This window comes from Moschus berezovskii, chromosome 8 (genome assembly GCF_049115385.1).
Source record: "Moschus berezovskii isolate FMDL1 chromosome 8, NW_MosBer_1.0, whole genome shotgun sequence".
NCBI classification, from domain to species: Eukaryota; Metazoa; Chordata; class Mammalia; order Artiodactyla; family Moschidae; genus Moschus; species Moschus berezovskii.
This window is the reverse complement of record NC_142467.1, coordinates 101,489,844-101,516,949: the sequence shown is the minus strand read 5'-3', so window position 1 is coordinate 101,516,949 and position 27,106 is coordinate 101,489,844. Positions and strand designations below refer to the sequence as shown.

At 50.0% G+C, this 27,106-nt stretch overlaps 2 protein-coding genes and 1 pseudogene across 3 annotated transcripts; 1 reads left to right on the top strand and 2 right to left on the bottom strand.

Annotated features, from left to right (window-relative positions):
• Positions 1 to 106: 106 nt before the first annotated feature.
• IL27RA (interleukin 27 receptor subunit alpha) lies at positions 107 to 23,588 on the bottom strand. Of its 2 annotated transcripts, XM_055429844.2 has the most exons (14): positions 23,342 to 23,588; positions 22,792 to 22,909; positions 16,465 to 16,622; positions 16,225 to 16,379; positions 13,924 to 14,083; positions 13,758 to 13,831; positions 9,334 to 9,517; positions 9,050 to 9,238; positions 6,474 to 6,575; positions 6,241 to 6,399; positions 2,137 to 2,262; positions 1,447 to 1,540; positions 1,136 to 1,229; positions 107 to 792 (listed from the first exon to the last, which is right to left on the bottom strand). In XM_055429844.2, the coding sequence occupies exons 1-14, from the start codon at positions 23,430 to 23,432 to the stop codon at positions 541 to 543; spliced, it is 1,956 nt and encodes a 651-aa protein (XP_055285819.2). In that variant the 5' UTR covers positions 23,433 to 23,588; the 3' UTR covers positions 107 to 540. The 2 variants fall into 2 exon arrangements, with proteins under 2 accessions (XP_055285819.2, XP_055285821.1); XM_055429846.2 differs by lacking the exon at positions 16,465 to 16,622.
• Positions 20,994 to 21,619, top strand: LOC129558573 (large ribosomal subunit protein uL13 pseudogene; annotated as a pseudogene).
• Positions 23,589 to 23,770: 182 nt separating the features above from the next.
• Positions 23,771 to 26,628, bottom strand: RLN3 (relaxin 3). Its single transcript, XM_055429847.2, has 2 exons — positions 26,030 to 26,628; positions 23,771 to 24,522 (listed from the first exon to the last, which is right to left on the bottom strand). Exons 1-2 carry the CDS (start codon positions 26,205 to 26,207, stop codon positions 24,293 to 24,295), a joined length of 408 nt encoding a protein of 135 aa, XP_055285822.1. The 5' UTR covers positions 26,208 to 26,628; the 3' UTR covers positions 23,771 to 24,292.
• Positions 26,629 to 27,106: the final 478 nt, after the last annotated feature.

Below are 27,106 nucleotides of genomic sequence, written 5' to 3'. Positions count from 1 at the left end.
TCCTGGTTTGAAGTGGAGGGCTTGACTCTGCTAGAAGCAAAGATTGAGTCAGTGAGAATTAAGTAGATGTGGCTGCTGTAACAAAAAGATCTCAAGCTACAGTAGCTATCAAAAGAGAAAAAAATTTATTTCTTTGGACACTTCTGTGGGATCACTTGGAAACTCTGTTTTCTTTCTGTTTATTGCGCTGCCTTCACCTTGGGTGTGGCCAAAGCTGTATCTTAGGGCACATCAATGCTCCAGCTCATGGGAAAGGGAAGGGAATGTGGAAGAGCCCCCATCCAGACCCAGCGTTGGCACATGTCACCTCTGCTTATGTTTCACCAGTGAGAACTCAGTCCATGGTTACACCTAGCTGCAAGGGAGGCTGGGAGTGCATCCGACTACAGTCCTGTTATAGCAGCAGGACAGATCTGGGGAGTAGCTGCCACTTTCCTTTGCTCCCTCATCCATCCACATTTTCCCTGTAGGGCCAGGCCCTTCTCTGCAAGGGTCCTTTGGTCTCAGCTCTTCTTGGCTGGGTGTCCTCAGGCAAGTGACTCAGCTCTGAGCCTCTATGTCTTCATCTGTCAAAGGAGCTCCCCTCTCCCCTCCTGAGGTCAGTTCAGGCTGTAACCTGGAGCCTGCAGTGGAGCCCAGAAGGCCCAGCTCCTCAGGTGTGGGCAGGAAGTGTTTCTCATACCCAGAGTCCAGTGGTGCCAAGGGCTGGGGGCGCTCCTTAACTGGAACCTGCTCTATTTCCTCCACTTCCAGGATGGGTGAGTCACCAGGGGGCTGGGCCTGGGGCACCTCCTGGGGAGAGAAGAGGCTGAGATTGTTTCCCTTGTACCTGTGAGTGTGCGTGCTAAGTTGCTTCAGTCGTGTCCGACTCTGTGACCCAATGGACTGCCAGGCTCCTCTGTCCATGGGATTCTCCAGCAAGAATACTGGAGTGGGTTGCCATGCCCTCCTCCAGGGATCTTCCTGGCCCGGGGATCAAACCCACGTCTCCTGCACTGGCAGGTGGATTCTTTACCACTAAATCCTGGGAAGCCCCTTCCCCTCATACCCCCCACCCTAGTTCTCAACTATTCCCCACTGTCCCAGCTTTCCCCAACCCCCTGGAGGGCCCCAAGAAGCCAGGCTTTTCACTCACCTTCAGGTGCGGCAGGCTGAAATTGCTATTGGCAGGGTCAGGAATCTTCTCCCAGATCCAGTGGGGTAGTACCTTGTGCTGCAGGTGGACACACCTGGCAAGCAGGTGAAGAGTCAGGGCTGGGAATCCAAGTGGCTAGATACCCATGCCCAGATGGCAAGGTCCAGGAATGTCACAGAGCTCTGAAGCATCATCCCCTTATCCCCAAAGCCCCCATTCCCCATCCCCTCCCACCCTCCGCCAAGCCAAGCTCAGCGATGCCCAGCTGCCCTCCCCACCTGGGCAGAGACCTGTGTGTCTGACAGCCTCACCTTCCGCAGGTGGCCAGGCTCACACCACAGCCAGTCAGGAGCAAACCCCACAGGAGAAAGACAACCGACAGAACTTTCCAGTTCAGGCTGTTATCTGGAGGACAAAGGGGAGGGGCAGAAGAGCATCTGGACACCAAGAAGGCCAGGAGGGCTCAGGCAAGGCTCATGGGTGGGGCAAGGATCAGGCAAGGGAGTGGATAAACGGACAGGGCTCATGAACGGGTGAGGGCTTTTCAGGTGGCCCAGTGGTAAAGAATCTGCCTGCCAGTGCAGGAGATGCAGAAGACTTGGTTTCGATCCCTGGGTCAGGAAGATCCTCTGGAGAAGAAAATGACAACCCACTCCAGTATTCTTGCTGGAGAATCCCACTGACAGAGGAGCAGGTGGGCTGCAGTCCATGGGGTCTCTAAGTCAGACATGATTCAGCGACTGAGCATGCATGCATGAATCGGTAGGGGGAGTGTCAAAGTGGGAGTGGGACTTGTGAGACGGTCAAGGTCAGGGATGGGTGAAAGAGTCAAAGACACACATTGCCTGTTAATCCACAGCAGTATTTAGCAGCATCAAAATGCATCATCAACATCCCCCAGTCAAAAGGCTATGTACCCAGTGAAGTTCAGTAAGGATTATGTAACTCCTCTCCAGTGGAACAGGGCCCCTTCCCATGGCAGTCCCACCCCAGGCCCCTACCTGGTAGGTGAAACTGGAGGCTTGGACCAGGTGGGCCCTGTCCTGCGATGGTGGAGGCAGTCATCCACAGCTTGCAGGGACCCCAGTGAAGGTCAGGCAGGGTGACGGTTCGGGTGCTGCCTGTCACTGAAGGACATACCCAGAGAGGTGAGGGAGGCAGTCAAGTCCTGCCTCAGGACCTTTGCACGTGCCATACTGTCTGCAAAACTCTCTCCCAGATATCCACATGGTTCCCTCCTCACCTCCTTCAGCCCTTCGCTCACAGGTCACCTATACAGTGAGAACTTTCCTGACTGCCCCCCCACCCCAACCAATTAAAAGAGCACTTGCTTCTCCATTCATCTTTGCTTTATTCCTCTACCAGCACTTACCATCATCTGACGCACTGCATAGACAGTATTTACTTTATCTAGGCCTGCACGTCCCACATGAGAAAGTTAGGGCCACGAGGGCCATATTTCGAGAGTCGTGTCCAACTCTAGTCAGTGCCTGGCACATAGAAACCACTAAAAAATGAAATACAGTTGACCTTTGAACAAAGCAGGGGTTGGGGTGTCGACTCTTAACTGTGTTAAAAATCCAAGTACAGTATAATTTATAGTTTGCCTTCCTTATCTGTGCTGCTGCTGCTCAGTCAAGCACGAATCTTTGCAACCCCATGGACTGTAGCCCACCTGGTTCCTCTGTCCATGGAATTCTCCAGGCAAGAATACTGGAGTGGGTAGCCATTTCCTCCTCCAGGGTATCTTCCTGACCCACAGACTGAACTCGAGCCTCCTGCATCCCTTGCACTGGCAGGCAGGTTCTTCACCACCGAGTCACCAGGGATGCCCTCCTTATCTGGGGTTCCTCAACAGGGGCTTCCCTGGTGGCTCAGATGGTAAAGAATCTGCCTGCAGTGCAGGAGACCTAGGTTTGGTCTCTGGGTGGGGAACATCCCCTGGCGAAGGGAATAGCTACCCACTCCAGTATTCTTCCGTGGAGAACTCCACGGACAGAGAAGCCTGGTGGCCTACAGTCCCACCAAAAGCCTGGCTTCTCAGTCCATGGGGTCACAAAGAGTCAGGCACAACTGAGCAACTAACACACACTCTGTAGTTCCACATCAGCAGATTCAACCAACCATAGATTTTAGTACTGTTAAAATTTACTATGGAAAAAAGTCATGTGTAACTAGACCTGCACAGTTCAAACCTGTGTTGTTCAAGGGTCAAGTGTATACTGGAATAAATAAAAGAATGCATGAATGTCATATCCCTCAGAATGGCAGGATCCAGTGAAGGGAAACTTGCTTCAGACCAGGGGAAGACACCTGCACCTCCCAGAACTGTTTCTGTTTACTTCTTTGACGGTGCCTTACAGTTGTGGGATTTTCGATTCCCTACCAGGGATTGAACCCAGACCACGAATTGAACCTAGACCTTCAGCTGTAAGAGTCCTAACTACCTGTCCATCAACTATTATCAGTCATTGATAAAGGGCTGCAACTGAAGGGCTTTGATTCCCAGGCACTTCAGCTATCTAGGCAGGCAAGATGCTTCAGACCAGAAAAAGCCCTCAGGCCAGGAATGCAGGTGCCAGAGACTGGGAGATAAACTCTGGGCTCTGAGTGGGGCCCTGATGCCACCCATCACAGGAAATAAGGCTCCTGAAATCCCCTCTCAAACTCTGTGGTGCCATATAGCCTTCCCCAACTGGGAATTTTCCAGAACTGGGCTTCTCTGCTTTTGTCTATATATACTTATGGTCTTGGGACTCCATCCTTAGTCTCTCACTTGCCGCCCTTCTCAGGCTTTCCCAAGTTCTTTTCACCAAGGACAGACTGCAGTGTTGAATCTCAGCCTAGAACTTATTGCTAGATCTGAAACTTGAGTATCTGACCATCTCATGGACAATCCCACTTGGATAAGCATGTCAGGTGCAACAAATCCAAATGGGTCCCCAAATTCTTCTCTAAAGTCCTTACCACTGGACCGCCAGGGAATTCCCTGTTTTTGTGTGCTTTTTAACTGAATATGCCATATAAAGATATCCAAGCTAAAACATTGAGTAGAAAAAGAAAGTTGCAAAACATCAGTCATAAGCTTTAGGGGCCTATAACATGGTTCTCTTTTAATAATAAAAATAGGTACATGTACTCATAAAATTGGAGAAGGAAATGGCAACCCACTTCAGTGTTCTTGCCTGGAGAATCCCATGGACGGGGGAGCCTGGTGGGCTGCCATCTATGGGGTCACACAGAGTCGGACACGACTGAAGTGACTTAGCAGCAGCAGTACTCATAAAAGGAGAAAGGGGAGCAGAGGATGAGACGGTTAGATGGCATCACCCACTCAACAGACATGAATCTGAGCAAACTCCGGGAAATATGAAGGACAGGGGAGCCTGGCATGCTGCAGTCCATGGGGTCGCAAAGAATCAGACATAATTTAGCAACTGAACAACACAGAAATATATATGACTTTTAGCCCAGTGATATCTAGAGACAAAGGCAGAAGTACTGAACTATTTAAGGGTGAAATGACACCAAGGACACACCAGGTGAAAAGTGTGGGGGATCCCCTGAAACGAGAATGATTAGATGCAGTTAACTCCTGAAACCGGATGTCGGTACACAGGGTTTGCTACGCTATCTTTCCTACTTTCCCTTGAAATTTTCTATAGTAAAAATGTTTAAAATTTCCAAACAACACAAAAACAACACAACTCCCGTCTCGGTGTTAACATACACAGGGCGAAATATGGAAGCGGCGTGATCAGCATCACCGAACGGTGACGGTGCTGATGCATCTGAGCATACCTACTGCTTTAGTGTGTCAGGTTTTTAGACACTTTTATTTCCTTATTTTTGGCTGTGCTGGGTCTTTGTTGCTGAGCAGGTTTTCTCTAGCTGTGGCGAGCAGGGGCTCCTCTCTGGTTGTCGAGCACACACTTCTTATTGCAGTGGCTTCTCTTGCTGTGGAGCATGGGCTCTAGGGGATCGGGCTTCAGCAGTTGCAGCCCGTGGGCTCAGTAGTTGAGACTCTCTGGTTCTAGGGGACAGGCTCACAGTTGTGGCACACAGGCTGAGTTGCTCCGAGGCATGTGGGATCTTCCCAGATCAGGGATCGAACCCTTGCCTCCTGCATCGGCAGGTGGATTCTTTACCACTGAGCCACTAGGGAAGCCCCAGGGTGTCAGTTTTTAAAACAAGAACAGATAACTTTTGTAATCAGAAGAAAAGAATAGTTTGAATTTTTATTACTTTTTAAACTTTTTATGGTATGTATGTGAGATGATGGATGTTAAGGAAATTTATATTGGGAATCATTTCACAATACCTGTAAGTCAAACCATTTCAATGTACACCTTAAACATACACAGTGTGTTTGTCAGTTATATCTCAATGTGACTGTGGGGGAAAGGGTAATAAAGATAATTTAGGGACTTCCCTGGTGGTCCAGTGGTTAAGAATCTGCCTGCCAAGGCAGGGGACACAGGTCTGATCCCTGGTCCAGTCCATGCGCCACATGGACCGAAGCCTGAGCACCTTGGCGCCTGTGCTCCACAAGGAAAGAAGCCACTGTGATGAGAAGCCTGTGAACTGCCGCAACTCGAGAAAGCGAGCAAGCAGCAGTGAAGAGCCAGAGCAGCCAAAAATAAGAAAGGTATTTTTCAAAGGAATCTGTGCTCAGAGTAAAAACTTAGCCTACATGCAAAGGTACAAGAAAGAGAAAAATCATATGTAATTCTAAAATCCCTATTGATGCTGCGGAGGAATTTCTTTTCCTAGTTGTGTCTCTGCTTTGCTCAGTGCTGGGTTTATTGTATAAAAGTGGAGCCATCCCACAAAGTTTTATAATCCTTTTATCTTTTTTCACTTAATAAAATATGACAGGCATCTTTCAACGTCAATAAATATAGATCGGACTCTTCATTTTAAATGGCCACATGACAGTCTATTACACTGATAGCCACCCGGGTTATTACCCACTAGGGAACCCATGATATCAGGTTTTCTCGCAGGGGCTGAGAGGGAGCCAAAAGGTCCCATCTGGGGGCACGTGGAAGGGTAGGCTGATGGGTGGGCCCTATGGGGGCTGGGGCAGGGGCAGTGGAGCTCACCGTTCTTGCAGGCGGGAGGCCTGGTTCCGCTCTGTGTACACAGAGTGTAGTGGGTGAGGTGGCCCCGAAGTTGGCGCTGTGGGACCTCTCCCCATGCTACAGCAGGGGTCCCTGAGGGGGCATCCTGGATTCGCCAAACCACCGGCCCCGACAACGGTACTGGCAAGAGAAAGTCAGCAGGTCAAGTTCTGCCAGGATTTCAGAACCCTCCACCCTCCAGGCCCACCACTCACCTAACTCCTCTCTGAACTTCCAGATGGAGGGGGCAGGGGCCAAGCCCCAAGGAGAGATCGCGGTCACTGTGATTCGGTAAGGGACCCCTTCCTTGAAATCCACTGAGTAGGGCAGGAGCAAAGACCAGTTAGAGCTGGCTCCCCTCCCCAACTCGTTTCTCATTTTGCAAGGAATCTTCATTTGTGTCTCCAGAGGGACACTCTGCTACAAGGGTTTTGAGGAAAAGTAATTTATCTGGGAGGTGACCATAGAAAACACCAACAGGGCAGTGGGGAAATGAAGCAGGGAAGGAAAGACACCTAGGAAACTGTGTGTTAGAGAACAGGTTCCCAATATGACCAACCAAGGCTGAGTCCCACTGGTGGCCTCTGGGTGGCAGAAGAGCTGACAATCCTGAGCTCCATCCCACCCAAGGAGGGAGGGAGTTGGGGTATTTATCCATCGACCATTATCAGTCATTGGTGAAGAGCTGCATCTGAGGGGCCTTGATTTCCAGGCACTTCAGCTGTCTAGGCAGGCAAGATGCTTCAGGCCAGAAAAAGCCCTCAGGCCAGGAATGCAGGTGCCAGAGACTGGGAGATAAACTCTGGGCTCTGAGTGGGGCTCTGACATCATCCATCACAATAAGTAAGGCTCCTGAAATCCCTTCTCAAAACCTGTGGTGCCATATAGCCTTCTTCAACTGGGAATTTTCCAAAACTGGGGCTCCTCTTCTGTCCATATATACTTATAGTCTCGGGACTGTATCCTAAATCTCTCACTTGACACCTTCTCAGGCTATCCCAAATTCTTTACACCAAGGACAGACTCCCCAGTGTTAAATCTCAGCCTAGAACTTATTGCTAGATTTGAGACTTGAGTATCTGACAGTCCCATGGACAATCCCACTTGGAGGAGCATGTCAGGTGCAACGAATCCAAATAGGTCCCCAAAATTCTGCTGTAAGACTCCCCAGCAAGAACCTGCCTGCTTCTCTCCCTTTCTTTGTTCCCTCCCAGAAGGAGCAAATACAGTCCTTTCTGAAAGGGAAAGTGTTACTCCCTCAGTGGTGTCAGACTATTTGCGACCCCATGGACTGTAATCCACCAGGCTTCTCTGTCCATGGAATTCTTCAGGGCAGAATACTGGAGTGGGTTGGCATTCCCTTCTCCAGGGAATCTTCCAGACCCAGAGACTAAACCCAGGTCTCCGGCACTGCAGGCAGATTCTTCACTGTCTAAGCCACCAGGGAAGCCCACAGTCCCTTCTGGGTTTCTCAATTCCAGCCCTCACCCTGCCAGTCTGTTCCTCCCACTGCAGCCAGGGGGCACCTGTGAGCAAGGACACACCCTTCCTCTGCTTAGAACCCTGTGTGGCTCCTGCCTCACAGGCAGAAAAAATCAAAGTCTTCTCCGTGAGCCACAGGGCTTTGCACATTCTGCCCTGTCCCCTCCCTGACCTCACTTCCTCCCACTTTCCCCTTTGCTCGTTCCACTCCAGCCACACTGGCCTCCCCACCGTCACTCTAACACATAAGGCACATTTCTGCCTCAGAGCCTTTGCACTGTCCCCTCTCGTTTTTCCCTTAGACATCTTCATGGATCCTTCAGGTCTTAGTTTAAGTGCCACTTTCCCAGAGAGACTTTTTCTTCTTTTTCCCTAAAATAAATATCTTTCCTCCTCCCCCTTACCCTGATTTACTTTGACCCAATTACATGACAGGGGTTTCCCCGGTGGCTAAGCAATAAAGAACCCTCCTGCAACGCAGGAGACGCAAGTTCAATCCCTGCATCAGGAAGATGCCCTAGAGAAGGAAATGGCAACCCACTCCAGTATTCTGGCCTGGAAAATCTTGTGGACAGAAAAGCCTGGCAGAGTCAGACACAACTTAGCAACTAAACAACAAATTGCATCACAGAGGTATTTATGTTCCACTGGTTGCCTGCCCTACAAGAAGAGGATGGACATGTTGGTGGGGATGAGGGTAAGGGTGCTGTTGAGAGGAGAGTACAGTGATAGTTCACGGTTTGGCTTTAGGAACCTGACTACGTGGTTCAAATCCTGGTTCCACCACATACTTGCTGTGTGGCCTCAGGGGCGTTGCTTAACCTCTCTGAGCCTTTTCCTTTATCTTCATGATAATAGCAGAAACCTGCTTTATAAGGAAGATCGAATGATTTCATGCTGATGGAAAGGCCAATACACATCAGCTGCCATCACTGTGTTTGTTGTCGTTTAGTTGCCAAGTCATGTCCAACTCTTGTGACCCCATGGACTATAGCTCTCCAGGCTCCTCTGTCCAGGGGATTTCCCAGGAAAGAATACTGGAGTGGGTAGCCATTTCCTTCTCCAGAGGATCATCCCAACCTGGGGATTGAACTTGCATCTCCTGCGCTGCAGGCGGATTCTTTACTGCTGAGCCACCGGGGAAGCCCATCATTGTGTCCCAGTGTCTGGAACAGGGCTTGGCACACAGTGGGTAGTCAGTGAATATTTCTTGCATGAATTAATAATACTTGAACACTCTTCTACAAGTCCAGCCTCTCCTCTGTTCTCCGACAGCTGAAATGGGAACCCAGGTACCCTTTGGCCTCACCTGGCAACACTGCACTGAGGTTTCCAGGAGGAAGTCGGACCCAGCTGAGGTCCTCCAAGGGGTCACCGTCTCGAATCCAGTCCACCACATGCTCCTGTAGCTCCCCAGGCTCCTGTTGCCAAGTCACCAGCAGCTCTGTGTTTCCAGAGATGCTCCTGACCACCACGCCATGGGGGGCAAAGTCTGGACCTAGAGGATGGGGAGGAGAAATCTCAGCTGTCTACTTGAGAAGTCTCCACTTGTGCCTCCAGGGCATCTCACAAAGGAAGTTCACAGCCTCTTACCCAAGCAGGTCAGAGAGAGGTTGGTAGGAGGCTCCAAGCGTGTGGCATTCACGGCAGACACCCCCACCCACTCCGCTTGGGTGGGGATGGAGAAGTTGCAGCAGGGGGTCTCCTCCTGGATCACCTCCTGATCTTTAACCTGGATCCAGACTCTGTAGGTCACCTGCACACAGAGCCCTGAAGCCTGAAGGATGAGGGGAAGGAGGGGTGAATCTCTCTCCTTATCAGGCACATACTGTGCATCTCAGTGAGGTCACTGGATAAACCCATCAGTGAAACATTTTTGTTGGTTTCACTGTTGTTTAGTCCCAAAGTCGTGTCCAGTTCTTTTGTGACCCCATGGAGTGTAGCCCGCCAGGTTCCTCTGTCCATGGGATTTTTCCAGGCAAGAATACTGGAGTGGGTTGCCAGTTCCTTCTCCAGGGCGATCCTCCTGACCCAGGGATTGAACCTGCATCTCCTGCACTGGCAGGTGGATTCTCTACCGCTGAGTCACCAAGGAAGCCCTGGTTTCATGGTACAGGTGAGGAAACCAAGTCTCAGAGGGGCTCAACAGCAGCAGTGAGATTAGAAAACAGCTCGTGAGCCTGAACTAGGGTGCAAAACAAGAAAGGACACCAAAAATCCAAACAAGATAAACTATGTTTTAATGCAATATTTTTAAAATTTATTTTTACTGAAGTATAGTTGATTTATGAAGCTGTGTTAATTGCTGCTGTAAGCAAAGTGACCCCCCCACATACATATATATATACACACATTCTTTTTCATACTCTTTCCATTATGGTTTATCACGGGATATTGAATATAGTTCTCTGTTCTACAGTAGGACCTTGTTGTAACACAAGGTCAATCAATCAAAATTAATGCAAAAAAAAAGCCATGACAAACAAATTATCAAGATTTTAAGTAAGGGACTTCCTTGGTGGTACAGTGAATAAGAATCCGCCTGTCAATAGGGGGAACATGGATTCGATTCCTAGTCCAGGATAATTCCACATGCCACGAAGCACCTAAACCCATGGGCCAAAACTACTGAAGCCTGCTCACCCCAGAGCCAGCAAGCTGCCAACTGCTGAGCTCACGAGCTGCAGCTACTCCAGCCGGTATGTCCACAGCCCATGCACCACCAGAAGAGAAGCCACTGCAGTGAAAAGCTCACACACCACAACTAGAGAGTAGCCCCTGCTCTCTGCAACTAGACAAAGCCCACACGCAGCAACAAAGACCCAGTGCAGCCAAAACTACATTTTTTATAAAGAAGAGGAAATAAAGTGATTTCTAAAAAACATATTTTAAGTAAAGACAAAATCTGGCCACGCACTTATATAACCCTGCCTCACTCACCTTACCCCACTCTGCCCTGTGTGGTTCTTAGGGACTGAAAAATTCCCACTGCTGTCCAGAGGAGTGGTTATGTGTAGCAAAGAGGATGGGACCCTCCAGAGTCCTTTGGGGAAACTTGTGAGAATATCTGGTTGCCTCAATGATTGGTATTTGATGCTCAAGACCAGGGATACTACCCTCTCCTAGAAACAAAATGTTGTCCCACCTCCCTTGTGACTTCAGAATGTCATCCCAACTGGAAACTTCTGTAGATAAAAAAATCTAGCAATTTTAGCTGATCCTAAGACCAAACACCATTTGATGTATAAATACGAAAATTTTGGGGACCTGGTTTTAATATTCACTGAATGCTAAAACATTCTAAACATATAGGGACTTTCCAGGCAGTTGTGATTATCAATTTCCAGCATGATCTGTGTTCTGATCAGAGAATTTCTCAACGTGTCTTGCATTCTCTCATCCCTTTGAAGTCCTGGGAAACTGGCTCAATAGCCTGGCATGTGGACGACTCTGGTAAATGTCCTGTTTGGTATGGTAAGAATGCACGTTCAGATGTTTCCTATGTGAGTCCACTTGGTTGTCTGCTACTCACATGTTCAGATGTTCTAGATCTTAACTTGTTTTCCATCTGCTTGTTATGGAATTACTTGGAGGAGTATGTTAAAATCTCCCACAGTGGTTGTGAATTCATAGAGTTCTCCTTGTAATTCTGTCAACCTTTACTTTACGTATTTTAAAGCTATGTTATGAGGTACATGGAGATTCCCTGGTGGCTCAGACGGTAAAGAATCTGCCTGCAATGCAGGAGACCCGGGTTCGATCCTTGGGTGAGAAGATTCCCCAGAGGAGGGCATGGCAACCCATTCCAGTATTCTTGCCTGGAGAATTCCATGGACAGAGAAGCCTGGCGGGCTACAGTCCATGGGCCCGCAAAGAGTCGGACACGACTAAGAGACTAACACAGCCCTATCAGGTAGGTGCAGATTTAGTACTCATGTCATACTGGAGAACTGAACACTGTGGCATGAAATAGTAGCCTTATTTCCCCTTTATTTTCTACTGAATGTTACAATACACTGTACACTGTATGTTACAACACAATACACTGTATTTATACGTTTTAAAATGTGTATATATATATGGGTGATAAGAACTATATTTCTTTTTTATAATTTTATTTATGTATTATTTATTTGGGGCTGTAATGGAGCTTCATTGCTTCACAGGCTTCTCTCTAGTTGCAGAGAGTGGGGGCTACTAGTTGTGGTACTTGGGCTTCTCACTGAGGTGACTTATCTTGTTTTGGAGCACAGGCTCTAGGGCACACAGGCTTCAGTAGTTGCAGCACATGGGCTCAGTTGTGGCTCCCCAGCTCTAGAGCACAGGCTAAATAGTTGTGGCACACAGGCTCAGTTGCTCAATTGCATGTGGGATCTTCCTGGATGGGGGACTGACTCCCTTTATCCTGCACTGGCAGGCAGATTCTTTACCACTGAGCCACCAGGGAAGCCCTGAGCTATGTACTTCATTTCAGTATAGTAAAGGGGCATTACAAAGTATGTGTCATAAAACAGAGGCACTGAGGGACTTTGCTGGTGGTCCAGTGATTAAGACTCCATGTTTCTAATGCAAGGAGCACAGGTTTGATCCTTGGTCAGGGAACTAAAACCCTACAGGCCCTGGAGCATGGCCAAAAAAGGTGAAAAAAAATTTAAGTAAATAAAATAAAGGTAGTGAAACTGTGAATTATGCTTTGGAACCCAATAAGCACCAGCTCTGCTGTGTACCAGTTGTGTGGTTTGGGGCAACCTCTTTGCGTCTCATTTTCTCATCTGTAAAGTTTGTCAATATAAATAAGTGTGTAGGCGGGAACCTGGCACACAGTAAGAGCTCTGGAAATATTATGCATGGTTAAAGTTAGTGATATTATTAGATCCTGTGGCCCAAGAAAGTAGGAGCCATGTTATTAGGTTTCTTGCCACGTTTACTGTGAGTCAGGGCCTTGCAATGCATGGAACCGACTAGGTGCTTAACAGACTTGGGTCAGTGAGAACTGTTTCATTCCTGTCTGTCATCTCACAAGCCCTGTTTTTGTTTTTCAAAATTATTTATTTATTTGGCTGCACCAGGTCTTAGTTGAGGCACACGGACTCTTCAATTTTCATTTCAGTAAGTGGGGTCTTTTAGCATGCAGGATCTAGTTCCCTGACCAGGGATCGAACCCAGGTGCCTTGCATTGGGAGCTCAGAATCTCAGCCACTGAACCACCAGGAAATCCCTACAATGCCCCCTCCCCCCACCTTTTAAAATTATTTATTTTATTTTTGGCTGTTCTGGATCTTTGTTTCTGGACTCTGGCTTTTTCCAGTTGCTGCGAGTGGGGGCTACTCTAGCTGCAGTGCTCGGGTTCCTCACTGCGGTGGCTTCTCTTATTGCAGAGCACGGGATCAAGGGCGCGAGGACTTCAGTAGTTGTGGCACCTGGGCTTAGTTGTCCCAGGGCACGTGGGACCTTCCCAGCCCAGGGACTGAACTCGTGTCCCCTGCATCGATAGTCAGATTCTTAGCCAATGGACCATGAGAGAAGTCCCTACAATGCCCTTTAGATACTAACATCAAAGCCCTTAGCATACCTGGCTATACTTTGTGGAGCTGAGCCTTGTATTGCTTCTAAATCTTTGCACCCAATGTCCCCCCGTGCCTGGAACACTCGTACCCATCTTCAAGTCTCAGCTCAGATCCCCTACTTTCAGTCAACATTGGTGGAGTCTTGCTCTGAGCCCAGCGCCATGCCAGGACCTCCCTGATGATCCCCCTCCTTGAAGCCCTGAAACGGCCTCAAGAGGGCAGCATAGTAGCCTCTGTTTTGTTCACACCATTGTTTTTTGGTTTTGGGGTGTTTTTGATTTTGCAGCAGCGGGCAGCTTGTGGGGTCTTAGTTCCCCGACCAGGGATTGAACCCATGACCTTGGGAGTGAAAGCTTGGAGTCCTAACCACTGGACCACCATGTGAGTCCCTGCATCATTGTTATCCAGGGTTTCCTGACATGGGCAGAGAAATGGGTCTTCACAACTCACCTTCCACAGAAGCAGGGGTTCCTGTTCACCTGGTGCCTCACATATGTTCCCCGTGATCCACACATCTTTTGGAGCTGGTGAGGATAGAAAAAGGAGAGACAAATGGGAATGGCATGATGGCCAGACTTCCAGGAGAGGAAAAGATGGGAAGCCCAGAGATCCTCACCAGCGGGTGGTGTCTGGAAGGGCAGAATGGGGCTCCACTCGCCCCACAGATCCTCCTCTTTGTCCACTTGGCAGCGGCCAAACATCTCGTAGCCAGTGGCCAGTTCCAGGTCCTGGAGCTCAATGGGCATCAGAGGTATAGACTTCACTTCCGGTTCCAGCTGGGGGAGTGACATGTGAGTGATGAGGCTGAAGGCTGAATTGAAAGTTGACTTTTTAAATGTCAACGTGTGTGCTCAGTCCCTTCAGTCCTGTCCAACTCTCTGGGATCCCCTGGACTGTAGCCCACCAGGTTCCTCTGTCCATGTGATTTTTCTGGCAAGAATACTGGAGTGGGTTGCTATGCCCTTCTCCAGGGGATCTTCCGACCCGGGGAGAGAACCCATGTCTCTGGCATCTTTTGCATTACATGCACACTCTTTACCACTGAGCCAGCCGGGAAGCCCTTAGCTGCCAATAGGATGACCAGTACCACCTTGCTTTGCCTGGGAGACAGAGTGGGTCCTCAGGACACAGGGCTTTCAGTTTTAAAACTGGGACAATCCCTGGCAAAAAGAGACAATTTGATTATCCTTTGTGCCAGGTATAGCTGCAGGTGGGAAATTCTATTCTTGTTCTCATTTTACAGATGAGGAAAACTAAGGTCAAGTGAGGGGAAGTGACGTACCCAAGGTCACAGAGCTGGTAAGTACTACAGCTGAGATTCATACCCAGGCAGTAGGATTTCAACGTCTGTATCTCAGACTGTTCTGAATTGCATGAATATCCACAATGAAAACAAGTCTACTCTGCCTTGTGGTGTTTCGCATCCCAGCCATGACTGAGATAGTTGGTTATCCCCAGTACCCGTTCTCGGCTTCTTTCGAAATCCCGAGTATCTGTCAGGACCATGTGTGTCAAGAATAAAGACCATATTTCCCAGGCTCCCTTGCAATCAGGTGAGACCATGTGACTATGTTTTGCCCAATGAGATATGAGATGAAAGATACATGCAACTTTGGGGTCGCGCTCTTAAAGTGTTTGGGCAGGCTCCCCAACTCCTAGGGTCCCACTGCTCTGGAGCTTTCGCCCTTTTTGTTTTTCTGTGTGTGAGCTTGGGAAAGTTGCTTAAACTCTCTGAGATTCAGTTTCCCCAACTGTGAAACAGAGATCATAAAATAATCTATATATAGGGGAGTTGGGAGTACAGTCCTCATTAAGATCATCCATGCAGATTGCTTAGCTTGGTACCTGATGCATGGCTGGTGCTTGGAAATATGAGCTTCTTTTATTATTAACACTTTCAAGTGTTTATTGAAAACCAGGCTCTGCTCCTCATCTGTAAAATGGGTAGGCACAAAACATATCTACCTCAAAGAGTTCTTGTAAGGATTTGATAAAGAGCCTCCAACAGTGTATGGCACACAGTAGGTGCTAAGTAGTATCTGCTATAAACCTTTGTTTAAATTTTTAGTGTTCATTTATTTATTTGGCTGCACTGTGTCTTAGTTGCAACATGTGGGATCTAAGCATGGAATCTTAGCCACTGGACCACCAGGGAAGTCCCCTGCTGTTAACCTCTTACTTTAAGGTTCAGGTTTAAGGTTTGAGGAGACAGCAAGGAGATCAAACCAGTCCATCCTAAAGGAAATCAACCCTGAATACCCATTGGAAGAACTGATGCTGAAGCTGCAATACTTGGGCCACCTGGTGTGAAGAGCCAACTCATTGGAAAAGACCCTGATGCTGGGAAAGATCAAAGGCAGGAGGAGAAGGGAATGACAGAGGATGAGATTGTTGGATGGCATCATCAAGTCAATGGACATGAGTTTGAGCAAGCTCCGGGATGGTAGGACAGGGAAACCTGGGGTGCTGCAATCCATGGAATCGAAAAGAGCTGGATACAACTTAGTGATTGAACAACAATTCATCAAATGAAAGTGTTTAAGGAAGTTTACTGAGTTTCTCAAGAATTCCAAGTAAAGGAAATTAATTCCCCAGCTGTCCAATGGTTAGAACTCCATGCCTTCACTGCTGATGGCCGGGATTCAATCCCTGGTCAGGGAACTAAGATCCTGCAACGTGCATGGCATGGCCAAAAAAGAAAAAAATAAATTCCAAGTTGGACTGCATAGAATTTATAGATTATCTTGGTGGGGGTACATTTTTTAGCTGAATAAGATGCACGTACAGACCTTTCGTGAAGGATGTGGACAGACTCCAGGGGCAGGTGAGGAATGAGTTCTGGGCTAGGTCTTTGATTTGGGAATGATGTCCCAGGCCCCACCAGAGTAGGGTGGGGGAAAGGTTCCCTGACACTCACCAGCACCCAGGGCATCTGGCACCTTCGGTAGTAAAACTGGCAGACCAAGACTTTATGGGGTGGCCACGTAGGAGGGGCCCACTGGACAATGGCCTCCAGGGGGTCATCTTCTGAGAAGTCCACGTCAGGGTATAGGTGGGGGGCATCTGGCTTCACTGGAGAAGGGGAAATGCATTGAGCAGGGGCCTCCAGGACCACCCACCCCATACACAGCGCATCCCCAACACTCCCGCCCATTACTTCGGGTTTCGAGGTTCACAAAGACTGGGGGCCAGAGAGGCTGGCCGGCCTTGGCCACCCAGACAAGGAGTTTGTCAGACGTGGTGAGCTGTTCCCGTGGGATGGTCACCCAGTTCTGTCCGGTGGGCACCGCCACGGTCCAGGTCTTGTTGGAATGGCTGCAAGGAGAGATGGGGAAATAGAGGCGATAGACAACAGGCTGGGCCCTAAGTCGTAATGATAACATCTGCTCTGCCTGGGTTCAAGTCCTACTTCTGCTTAAGAACTGTGTGACCTTGAGCAAGCAACTTAAGTTCTCTGGGCCTCAGTCTCTTGACCTACAAAATGAGGGTGATAAAAGTGCCTGTGAGAGGGCTGAATAGGGGAGGCGAATCAATGAGATGAGATATGAAATGCATTTAGAACAGCATGCAGGACTTCCCTGAGGCCCATGCATGTGTGCTCAGTCGCTCAGTCCTGTCTGACTCTTTGCGACCCCGTGGACTGTAGCCCACCAGCCTGCTCTGTCCATGGGATTTTCCGAGCAAGAAGACAGGAATGGGTTGCCATTTCCTCCCCCAGAGGAATTTCCTGACCCAGGGATCAAACCTGAGTCTCCTGTGTCTTCTGCATTGGCAGGTGGATTCTTTACCACTGAGCCACCTGGGAAGCCCTTCCTCTGGTCCAATGATTAAAAATCCATCTTGCAATGCAGGGGATGCAGGTTCCATCCCTGGTTGGAGAACTAAGATTCCAAGTGCTGTGGAGCAACTCAGCCCAAGCACAGCAACTACTGAGCTCTCGTGCCACAACTAGAGAGTCCATGCACCGCAATGAAGGTCCCTCGGGCCACAACTGAGACCCCATCCAACCAAATTAAAACATTAAAGAAAAGAATAGCAAGCATCAGGGGCACAATACGTGTTATATAAGCATCGGTTATTTTATTTATTGAGCACCGCTGAAACTGCAATACTTTGGCCACCTCATGCGACGAGTTGACTCACTGGAAAAGACTCTGATGCTGGGAAAGGTTGGGGGCGGGAGGAGAAGGGGACGACGGAGAATGAGATGGCTGGATGGCATCACAGACTCTGTGGACATGAGTTTGAGTGTACTCCGGGAGTTGGTGATGGACAGGGAGGTCTGGCGTGCTGTGATTCATGGGGTCGCGGAGAGTCGGACACGACTGAGCGACTGAACTGAACTGAACTGATTATATATATCCACATTTACGTCTATATTTTCTTGGGCTCCAAAATCACTGCAGTGACTGCAGCTATGAAATTAAAAGATGCCTGCTTTTTGGAAGGAAAGAATGAGAGCTATGACAAACCTGCTGCTGCTGCTAAGTCACTTCAGTCGTATCCGACTCTGTGTGACCCCATAGACAGCAGCCCACCAGGCTCCCCCGTCCCTGGGATTCTCCAGACAAGAACACTGGAGTGGGTTGCCATTTCCTTCTCCAATGTGTGAAAGTGAAAAGTGAAAGTGAAGTCGCTCAGTCGTGTCCGACCCTTAGCGACCCCACTGACTACAGCCTACCAGGCTCCTCCATCCATGGGATTTTCTAGGCAAGAGTACTGGAGTGGCTTGACAAACCTAGACAGTGTTTAAAAAGCAGACATCACTTTGCTGGCAAAGGTCCCTACAGTCAAAGCTATGGTTTTTCCAGTATTAACATGTGCGGCTGTGAGTGTTGGACCATAAAGAAGATGGAGTGCCAAAGAATTGGTCCTTTCAAATTGTGGTGATGAAGAACTCTTCAGAGTCCTCTGGACAGCAAGGAGATCAAAGCAGTCAATCCTAAAGGAAATCAACCCTGAATACCCATTGGAAGGACTGGTGCTGAAGCTGAAGCCACAATATTTCGGCCACCTGATGCAAAGAGCCAACTCAGTGGAAAAGACCCTGATGCTGGGGAAAACTGAGGGCAAGAGAAGAAGAGGGCAGCAGAGGATGAGACGGTTAGATAGCATCACCAACGCAACGGACATGAACCTGAGCAAACTCCAGGAGGTAGTGAAAGACAGAGGAGCCTGGCGTCCATGGGGTCAACAAGATTCGAACACATCTTAGTGACTGAAGAACAACAAAAACGACTATTCGGTCAGCTAACACATATTTTGTGCCAGGCCCTGCTGTAGAAGCTGAGAATAGGACTATGACCAAAGCAGGCAAGGATCCACTCTCCAGAGCTGGTATTTCAGTGGAGGAGGCAGATGACACACATACAAGTATACAATTGATGGTGGTATAAGCAATATAAAGAATAATCAAGGGAGTTCCCTGGCTGTCCAGTGGTTACGACTCCACATTTCCATTGCAGGGGGCACGGGGTTCAATCCCTGATAGGGGAACTAGGATCCCACAAGCCTCCCAGTGAGGCCAAAAATACAGAAATAATTAATTTTTTTAAGAAAAGATCAAGCGGGATGAGGAAGATGAGGTGCGCTGAGATGCAGAGTGACGGTGCTATTTTAGTGAAGGTGGTCAGGAGAGCTCTCTGGTGAGACATATGAACAAAGGCCTGAAGCAGGTGGGTGCACGGTTTGCGAAGGACCTTTCTAAACGAAGAGCATTTTAAGAAGGAGCAGCAGCCAGGGCAAGGGTCCCGAGGCAAAACTGTGCCTGGAGCTTTTTCTTTTTTTTTCTTTTATAATTTTATCTATTTATTTGTGGCTGTGCTGGGTCTTTGTTGCTGCACAAGGGCTTTTCTCTAGTTGCAGCGAGTGGGGGCTACTCTCGAGTTGTGGTGTGCGGGCTTCTCATTGTCGTGGCTCTTCTTGCTGTGGAGTATGGGCTCTAGGGGCGCCGGCTTCAGTAGCTGTGGTGTGTGGGCTCAGTAGTTGCTCCCGAGCACAGGCTCAGTGGGGTTTCCCAGGTGGTGCTAGCGGTAAAGAACCTGCCTGCTAATGCAGGAGACAGATGCAGGTTTGATCCCTGGGTTGAGCAGATCCTCTGGAGGAGGGCATGGCAACCCACTCCAGTATTCTTGCCTGGAGAATCCCAAGGACAGAGGAGCCTGGTGGGCTACGGTCTATGGGGTCGCAAAGAGCTGGACACGACTGAAGCAACTTAGCACACGCAAGCACAGGCTCCACAGTTGTGTCACACGGGCCTAGTAGCTTTGTAGCATGTGGGATCTTCCCAGACCAGGGATTGAACCCGAGTCTCCTGCATTGGCAGGTGGATCCTTTAGCACTGAGCCACCAGGGAAGAGATGGTTAGATAACATCACCCACTCCTGACTCAATGGACATGAGTCTGAGCAAACTCTGGGAGATAACGAAGGACAGGGAAGTCTGGCGTGCTGCAGTCTGTGGGGTCGCAAAGAGTTGGACATGACTTAGCGACTGAACAACAAGCCCCCGTGCCTGGTGTCTTCTGAGAAACAGTGAGGAGGGGGCTTGCACCCTGGACTAGAGTGAGTAAGGCGGAGGTGGGAGGAGGCAAGGACAGAGAGGTGATAGCAGATTGTTCAGATGACAGCAAGAAGGATTCTGGCTTTTACCCTGAGTGAGCAGGGAGCCCTGGAGTGGTGTGAGCAGGGGAGGGAAGTGCTCTGATGCAGAAGTTCGCAGGTGCCCACTGGATGCCATGGTAGAGAAGAGACTGTGGGGCTGAGGATGGAAACCTGAGTCCTGGGAGGAGGTGACTGAGGGGTCCAGGCCAGCGATGGTGGGGACAGGATCATGGGGGGTGCTCAGGAAGTAAGGAGTGCCAGATTCTAGATAATGTTGGCAAGGCCTGCTGATGGATCAAATGTGGGTTAGAGAGAGAGGAGTTGAGGATGTCCCAAAGGACTGGGTTTCAAAGTTCAAATCAAGGCCTTCATTAAAACGAAAACAAAAAACACATATGCTGGCAAAGATGTGGAGAAACTGGGGCCCTCTTACATTGCTGGTAGGAACATAAAATGGTACAGCTGTTGCAGAAAACAGTTGGTTCCTCAAAAAGTTAAACAGAATTGCCATGTGACCCAGCAGTTTTACTCCTAGGCATATACCCCGAAAGAACTGAAAAGAAGGACTCAAAAACTTGGACACGTACATTCTCAGTAGCGCGAGTCACAATCACCCACCGCAATTGCTCAGTGGTGGAAACAACCCAAGTGTCCATCAACAGATAAGCAGATGATCGCAGTATATCCATTACGGTAGAATATTGTTCAGCTACAAAAAACGGAATGAAGTTCTGGTTCATGCTACAACATAATGAACCTGAAAAACATGCTAAGAGAATGTATATACATATAAAAGACCACGTAAGGTATGATTCCATTTATGAGAAATGTCCAGGACAGGCAAATCAAGGGATGGAAGGAAATCAGTAGTTGTCAGGGGACAGGGATTGACTGCTGTTAGAGATGAAACTTCCTTTTGGGGGTAATGGACATGTTCTGGAATGAAATAGAGGGACTGATTGCACAGCAATGTGAAGTACTAATAGCTACTGAACTATTCACTTGCAAACGGTTAATTTCACGTTATGCGAATTTCACCTCATTAAAAAAAAATAAAAAAAGCTTTCCCAGGTGACTGCAGAAGATGGCAGAGGGGCAAGTCCTGGTGCTTGAAGGCCGAGGCCATCTCCTGGGCCACCTGGCAGCCATCTAGGCCAAACAGGTGCTTCTGGGCCAGAAGGCTGTGGTTGTGCACTGGGAGGGCATCAACATTTCTGGCAGTTTCTACAGAAATAAGTTGAAGTACCTGGCCTTTCTCCTCAAGCGGATGAACACCAACCCCTCCCGTGACCCCTACCACTTCCAAGCCCCCAGTCCCATCTTCTGGCGGACGGTGTGAGGCATGTTGTCCCACAACACCAACTGAGGCCAGGCTGCTCTGGAGCGCCTCGAGGTGTTTGATGGCATCCCACCACCCTATAACAAGAAAAAGCTAATGGTGCTTCCTGCTGCCCTCAAGGTTGTACGTCTGAAGCCTACTCTACCTAGGGTGCCTGGCTCATGAGGTTGGCTGGAAGGACCAGGCAGTAATGGCCACCCTGGATGAGAAAAGAAAGGAGAAAGCCAAGATCCACTATCGGAAAAAGCAGCTGGTCATGAGGCTACCAAAGCAGGCAGAAAAGAAAACTGACAAATTCACAGAAGTCCTCAAGACTCATGGATTCCTAGTCTGAGCCCAATAAAATTGACTGTTTATTCTTCAAAAAAAAAGAGAGAGAGGAGACTTTCTCTTATTTCCTCGTGCAAGTATGCATGCTAAGTTGATTTGCAGCCCTAGGTACTGCAGCCCACCAGGCTCTTCTGTTCCTGGGACCCTCCAGGCAAGAATACTGGAGTGAAAGAATACTGGAATAGGTTGCTATGCCCTCCTCCATGGGATCTCCCCAACCCAGGGATTGAACCCATGTCTCTTACATTTCCTGCATTGGCACGTGGATTCTTTACCATCAGCGCCACCTGGGAAGCCCTCTAACTTTCTCCTTCTCTACAAATTAAAACCCTTCTGGACATGGATGGTGGTGATGGCTGCACAACAGTGTGACTGTACTTAATGCCACTGAACTGGACACTTTAAAAAGATTGAGGGGACTTCCCTGGTGGTCCAGTGGTTAAGAATCTGCCTGTCAGAGCAGGGGATGCGGGATGGATTCCTGGTCAAGGAACTGGGATCCCACATGCCCTAGAGGCAACTAAGCCCATGCACCACAACTAGTGAGAATCCTTCAAGCCGCAACTAGAGAGTCGAAGCTGCAAAGAAAATCCAGCACAGCCAAAAGAAAAAGATTTGAGAAAAAAGAGGGTAAATTTTATGTGTACTTTACCACCGTTAAAAAAAGAACAAACCAACCTCCCAAGCCAGTTCCAAATGCTCCTTTTCCTCTCCTCTCAAAGCCAAATTTGAGATGAATTTGAGATTCCAAGTGTGATTCATCATGAAGCAATATCAGTCACCCCCTCAGACTGTGGGCTCCATGAGGCTTTCTGTGTCTCTTTCACTGTTGCATCCCCAGCACCAGACCAAACGATCTTTCCATATTCTCAGAGAGGTCAAGCTACTTGCCTAAGGTCACACAGCAATAAAAAACAACTTCTGATCATTAAGCATTTTCTCTTTCCCAAATGCCTAAACTCACTGAATTCTCAGAACCAACGCAGGGAACCAGGTCCATTATTATCAGCATTTGATAGAGGAAGAAACAGAGGCTCAGAGAGGGAAAGTGACTGGTTCATAGTAACACAGAAAGGAAATGAGGGAATCTGGACCTGAAGGGCTTGAGAGTGGGGCAGGGCTGGGAGGTGAGGGTGGGTAGGACGAATGGGTCTTCTGAGAAGGCTAGAACCTGAGTGGCTTCAGTGTCCCCAAATTACCCCATTGTACTCACTACTTCTGGCTCTGGACATACAGCATGGAGGGGGCTCCCAGGTCCCCAAGTGGCTCCCAGGAGCAGTTCAGGTCCCCCAAGGGTCCAATTCCATAGCACTGCAGTGGCCCCGGGCTGCCTGGAGAGGGTGGCAGGAGGGTCCCAAGGAAGGGGGTCAGTTCCCCCAGCCACGGGCACACCCCCAGAACTGACAACTGTGGAGGGCGATCCAGGGTCCCTTACTGAAGAGAGCAGCAGGAAGGGGGCGCTGGGTACCGCTCCCCAGGCTTTGGGCATAACTCCTCCCCTCCCACCAGCCACATCCTGTTAACCATCCCCCCACTCCCCGACAAAAGCCCTTACCCTACCCCCGCCTCCAACCCCGGCCTCAAGTTCCCACCTCGCTAACGCCCATTCCCCAAGCCCTCGCATCGCCCGGCCCCTTCCCCCGGGCCGGGGAGAGCAAAGTGGCTTCTGGACCTCAGCCATTCATTCCGTAAACTTGAGGGTCACCCTGGAGGGTGATGGGCGCTTTCGCGAGCGTGAGACACGAGCTCGCTCCAGAACTCACCCTGGGCCCGAGTCCGGCTGAAGAGCAACAATAGAAGCAGCAGCATCGGCTTCGGTCGCGGTGGGAAGGGGGCGGCCGGGGCCCCCCGCATAGCACTCCCGCGCCCCCGAGTCCGGCCCGGCCTTGCCGGGCCCAGCGCGGCCGCGCCGCTCTCCTCGCTCTCGGGAACCAACGCCTGAGCGGCGACGGGAAGCAGAGACACCCCTCGCGGCCGCCTCCGCACCTTGCGCTCCGGGTCCCCGCCCCTTCTCTGCACCGGAAAGTTGCCGGCAGAACGCGCAGGGGCTGGGGACGGGGTGGGGGCTGCGCTGAGGGCGTGGCCGAGGCTCCTTCGATACCTGCCCCTTCCCTCCCCAAACATCACACACTGCCAAGTCTTTTGCAACTTTTTATTTTGAGGGGCTGGAGAAGGTTCTGATCCGTTCCCACCACACACACACTGAACTTCCCACCCCAGAATATGAAGAAAACCCAGGAGTCCCTCCACCCTGGGGTCTACAGCTTTAGAACACCCCCAGCGGACGGGGTTGGAGGAAGAGGGGCTGGCAGGCAGGAAGGCTGGAATGGGGTGGGGGTAAAATTTGGGCTGGCGAGTGGCCACAGGTGGGCCAGGAGAGAGTCACAGCTTGGGCAAGGGTCTGAGTATGGCCAGTTTGGGTTAAGTAGGGACAGTAGGAGACAGAATAGGCCAGGAAAGGCATCATATGGGCTGCTCAGATGTCAGGGTCCCCATTTGGCCAGGTTGGGGCATAGCTTGCTCAGGGGTTGGATGGACTGCTCAGAGATCGGGGTTGGGTGGGGAGGACTCTGAGCCCACAGTGCTGGACCTCTGTGACTTGCTGATGAATGAATGCATGAGGGAGCAGGAACAAGTGCCCAGCCGGACACCGGTCAGGTGGATGGCAGGGCTGGGGCATTCACCCCGGAGGCCCCTGCTGCCCAGTTCCACTTCTAGCAGAGTCTGCCGATTTCACTCTTGCTGCACCCCCGCTTGCAGCAGTTGCTCGACAGGCCAGCCAGGACGTCGCGGCTGCTCCGCAGAGACCCTGGGGTTTCCTGCCAGCCTTGTCGGGCCCCATAGAAGGCCTGAGGGGACTTGGTCAGGGCCAGCCACTCGCTGGAGGCCACTGCCTCATCCAGCTCACTCTCCAAGTCAGTGTCCACCTCTGGGAAGGCATCTTCTGCAAAAGACGAGAAGAGTTAGTGCTCAGGACTGGGTCACACCCAGAGTCCCAGCTCCGGGCTGGCCCAGCTACTTCTCTGTTCTTGAGTGTGACTAAGCCTCGTGAGCGTAGACTTTGATTCTGCTCAGACGTGGGTTCCCTCTTTGATGAGCAGCTTAACCTCACTGAGCTTGACTTTCCTCTTCTGTCATAGCTTTTTCCCCTGCGTGCTAAGTCACTTCAATTGTGTCCGACTCTTCAACCTTATAGACCATAGCCTGCCAGGCTCATCAGTCCATGGAATTCCCCAGGCAAGAATACTGGAGTGGGTTACCATGCCCTCCTCCAGAGGACATTCACGACCCAAGGATCGAACCCAGGGATCAAACCTGCATCTTTTCAGGAAGGTGTGGGTACCTCTAGCGCCACCTGGGATGGAGAAGGAAAGGGCAACCCACTCCAGTGTTCTTGCCTGGAGAATCCCAGGGACGGGGGAACCTGGTGGGCTGCCGTCTATGAAGTCGCTCAGAGTCGGACACGACTGAAGCGACTCAGCAGCAGCAGCAGCGCCACCCGGGGAAGCCCAGCTTTTCCCCTCCTGCTTAGTTATTGAGGACCTGATGGTGAAAAACACATGTCTGGGAGCTGAACTGACTGAGCCCTAGTCCAGTTATCATCCTTGAGCTTCAGCTTCCTTGTCTGAAAGTGGGGATAATAATAACTCCTGGGACTTCCCTGGCGATCCAGTGGTTAAGACTTTGCGTTCCAATGCAGGGAATGCAGGTTTGATCCCTGGTCAGGGAGCTAAGATTCCCTGTGCCTCTTGAAACAGAAGCAGTATTGTAACAAATTCAATAAAGACTTTAAAAATGGTCCACATCAAAAAATTAAAAAAAAAACAAATTTCTACCTTGTAGAGTTTCATACAGAGTAGATGACTTAACTAATATACATTTAAAAAATAACAAATTTAAAATAGCATCTGATATACGGTAAGCACTCAGTTTTGTCCTAATCAGTTTAGACTCAGTTTTGCCACTTAACAAATGTGCAAGATATAGGAGCTGTGCCTTCTTTTTGCAGATAAAGCTGACCAGGGAAGAAAAGCAACTTGGTAGGAGGGTCACCTATTAGTTGGTAAATCTAGCTTTGCACTCACCACACTCCTCTTACTCCCTTCCCTAAAGGCTTGAAAAACACTTCAGTTTCGGCCTCTGAATGGCACTGACCAGGGTTGGGCAAACAGCAGCCTTGCCTAACACAGGGCTCACACATAGCAGGTGTCCCAGACTTCTAGCTGGTTCAGATGGCTTGCCGCCCACCCCCCTACCCCCATCTCAGCTCTGCCAACCGGCTCCCTCAGCCTTGGCACCGCTTCAAGGGCCTGGCCCATCTCCCCAGCTGCATGTGGTGCAGGAGGGACCTTCCTGCCCCAGCCCCTCATCTCACGTCCGTCTCTGGTTTCCGGGACCCACCTCATGACCCATCAATCCCGCGACCACACACACTACCTTCCCAGCCTTACCCATAGCGTCGCGGGCACGTCTCCACCGGGAGCCCCCACAGGTGAATATGACTGCTCGGATGAATTCACGACCGCAAAGTTTCACTCCGTAGGGTGTTGCCCGGGTCTCGATCCTCGGCAACAGCTCCCCAGCCAGCACCCCCACGGCCAGCAGCAGCAGCATCAAGTGTCTGACCATGCCGGACAGGGCTGCTTGAGATGCAAGAACGGGCACAGCGAGGCAGCTTCCTGGTGTTTGGTGCCTCTACTGCCTCCTGGCCCCTCATTTATACATCTTAGCTTCCCCCTCCTGTCCTGTAGGAACTGAGTGATCTCCTTTATCTCCATCAGCAGAGGGGAGGTGGGCATGCCCCCCCACCAAACCCTGACCTTTCCCGTTTCCTGGACCAAGCGATAACCTTTCGAAGGAATAGGGTGATGTGGCCCAGCTGTCATCACCGGCTGTCATCTTCAACAGAGAAAGGTGAGAAGGCCTCCGCTCAGCAGAGACCAGTGAGGGAGTTAATTCTTAGGTAGGTTGATAAGAAGTCCGGGGTCCCCAAGGAGGAGAAAGGGGTCTGGAGTTCTTAAGGGTGATATAGGGGTCTGGAGTTCTTAAGGGTGATATAGGGGTCTGGAGTTCTTAAGGGTGATATAGGGGTCTGGAGTTCTCAAGGAGGAGAAAAAGACAAACGTTTTTTCCTTTAAGCTCTGAGCTGCTGCTGCTGCTAAGTCGCTCCAGTCGTGTCCGACTCTGTGCGACCCCATAGAAGGCAGCCAACCAGGCTCCTCCATCCCTGGGATTCTCCAGGCAAGAGTACTGGAGTGGGTTGCCATTTCCTTCTCCAATGCATGCATGCATGCTAAGTCACTTCAGTCGTGTCTGACTCTGTGCGACCCCATGGAGAGCAGCCCACCAGGCTCCTCTGTCCACGGGATTCTCCAGGCAAGAACACTGGAGTGGGTTGCCATTTCCTGAACTGATGATTGCACAACAAAACAACTCATCTTGCTCAAGGATATGTTTTTCCTTAAACTCGGTACCAACGACTATATAACAACAATGTATCCTGCTGGAGGACATGTTTCTCCTTCTTG

Coding starts and splice junctions, on each gene's coding strand:
- IL27RA (XM_055429844.2), bottom strand. CDS start 23,432: ATGCGGGGGGCCCCGGCCGCCCCCTTCCCACCGCGACCGAAGCCGATG. Junction 16,380..16,464: donor TGTGAACCTCGAAACCCGAA/GTAATGGGCGGG, acceptor CCCCTTCTCCAG/TGAAGCCAGATGCCCCCCAC. Junction 14,084..16,224: donor GCCAGATGCCCTGGGTGCTG/GTGAGTGTCAGG, acceptor TCACTCCCCCAG/CTGGAACCGGAAGTGAAGTC.
- RLN3 (XM_055429847.2), bottom strand. CDS start 26,207: ATGGTCAGACACTTGATGCTGCTGCTGCTGGCCGTGGGGGTGCTGGCT. Junction 24,523..26,029: donor ACGTGCCCGCGACGCTATGG/GTAAGGCTGGGA, acceptor CGTCTTTTGCAG/AAGATGCCTTCCCAGAGGTG.